Source organism: Echinops telfairi, unplaced genomic scaffold, assembly GCF_000313985.2.
Source record: "Echinops telfairi isolate 266 unplaced genomic scaffold, ASM31398v2 ScPeMD7_655;HRSCAF=1070, whole genome shotgun sequence".
NCBI lineage: Eukaryota > Metazoa > Chordata > Mammalia > Afrosoricida > Tenrecidae > Echinops > Echinops telfairi.
Window position 1 is genome coordinate 19,672,019 of NW_022104553.1, and position 1,455 is coordinate 19,673,473.

Sequence of the window (1,455 nt, forward strand, 5' to 3'; positions counted from 1 at the left end):
CAACCGAAGGCATTAACTATACACTTGGAGGTCAACTGCTTAGAAGTTATCTAAGCAGTGGTTCTCAACCTTTCTAATGCTGTGACCCTTTAATACAGTTGTGGTGACATCCCCCCCAACCATAAAATTATGTTTGTTGCTACTTTATAACTGTAATTTTGTTACTGTTATGAATTGGGCATACCCCTGTGAAAGGGTTGTTCAACCCCAAAGGGGTCTCAACCCACAGGTTGAGAACCGCTGATCTAAAGCAATCAGACCCTAGAGTCTGTCCTACCCTAAGTAGGGCCCACTCCGTTCTGATCAGGATAATGGATGGTTCCCCTGAAGGAGAGCCCAAAGACTCCTAAGGTCAAGCCAACTCAAGGACGACCAAGGTTAGGCTGCCATCTTGACTCTAGAGCCCGCCCATCTTGTTTTGTATGTATGTGCCTTTCTGTCACATGTGTGTCTGTAGTGCCTCCCCTTCCTATTGTGTGTACACCCCTAGCTCATCCCTGTCCTGTTACTCATATGCCCGTTGTACAACCCCTTCCTGTTGTGCATGTGGTTACCTGTAATTAGGAGGCTGGCATGCCCCCTGAGTGTACATAAGCCCTGGTTGGAAATATTTTCTCTCTCTCTGCGTGGACCTGGCTCCTGAAGTCATGATGTTCCCGGAGGTGAGCACTCGCATGCTTTAGCTTGTCTGATGTCTCTTTAATTTTACTCCTCAATAAACAACCGCCCCTTGGGCCCGTTGGCTTGTGGAGGCTGGTACTCCACAGGTGCCATGGAATCAATTCGACTCCTAGCAACCCGATGTTCAACCGAATGTACCAGGAAACACACCCGGGTCCTGCACCATCTTCACAAGGTTGTCAGGTTTGATCCCGTGGTTGCAGTCATTGTGTTGGGCCATCTCTTCGAGCGTCTGCCTCTGTTCACTGCCAAGCGTGAGGTTCTTTCCCAAGAACTGGCCTCTTGAGACGACAATGTCCAAAGTATGGAGATGAGACGGAGTCTCCCCACCCCTGCCTCTAGGAAGCATCCTGGTTGTACTTCTTCCAAGAGTTGCTTGTTTGGGGCAGTCCGTGAGGCTTTCAATAGTCTTCGCCAGCATCAGCATCCAAATGCGTCGGTTCTTCTTCGGTCTCCCTTATTCGATGGGACCGCTAGTATTCCCCATTTCTGAACGAGGCCACGCCCACCCCTACCAGGACTCAGTTTCCATCATGGTTCCAGACAGCTGAGCAACAACTCTGAGTTCACCCCCGAGTCTCCCGGGGAACCAGCGCGGTGTCCCGACTACCACCGGGCCCCACCCCAGACGCTGGCACCTGCCAGGCTCCCCGGCTCACACACGGCCTCCCGGGGTCACCGGGTGCAGGCTGGCAGACACTCACTCGCTGCTCCAGTTGCCGACGCCTTGCCTGCCGAGCCGGCTCGCGCGCAGCCACACCCACATACACACGC

The 1,455-nt window shown here is 52.9% G+C and overlaps 1 protein-coding gene across 1 annotated transcript in view; it reads left to right on the forward strand.

The window, feature by feature from the left end:
• Positions 1-647: 647 nt before the first annotated feature.
• The window catches only part of HAS1 (hyaluronan synthase 1), a 13,489-nt gene continuing 12,681 nt past the window's right edge, over positions 648-1,455 (forward strand). Inside the window, exon 1 of the mRNA XM_004710461.4 lies at positions 648-662. Coding sequence (XP_004710518.2) covers positions 648-662 — 15 coding nt within the window. The remainder of the gene's footprint in view (positions 663-1,455) is intronic.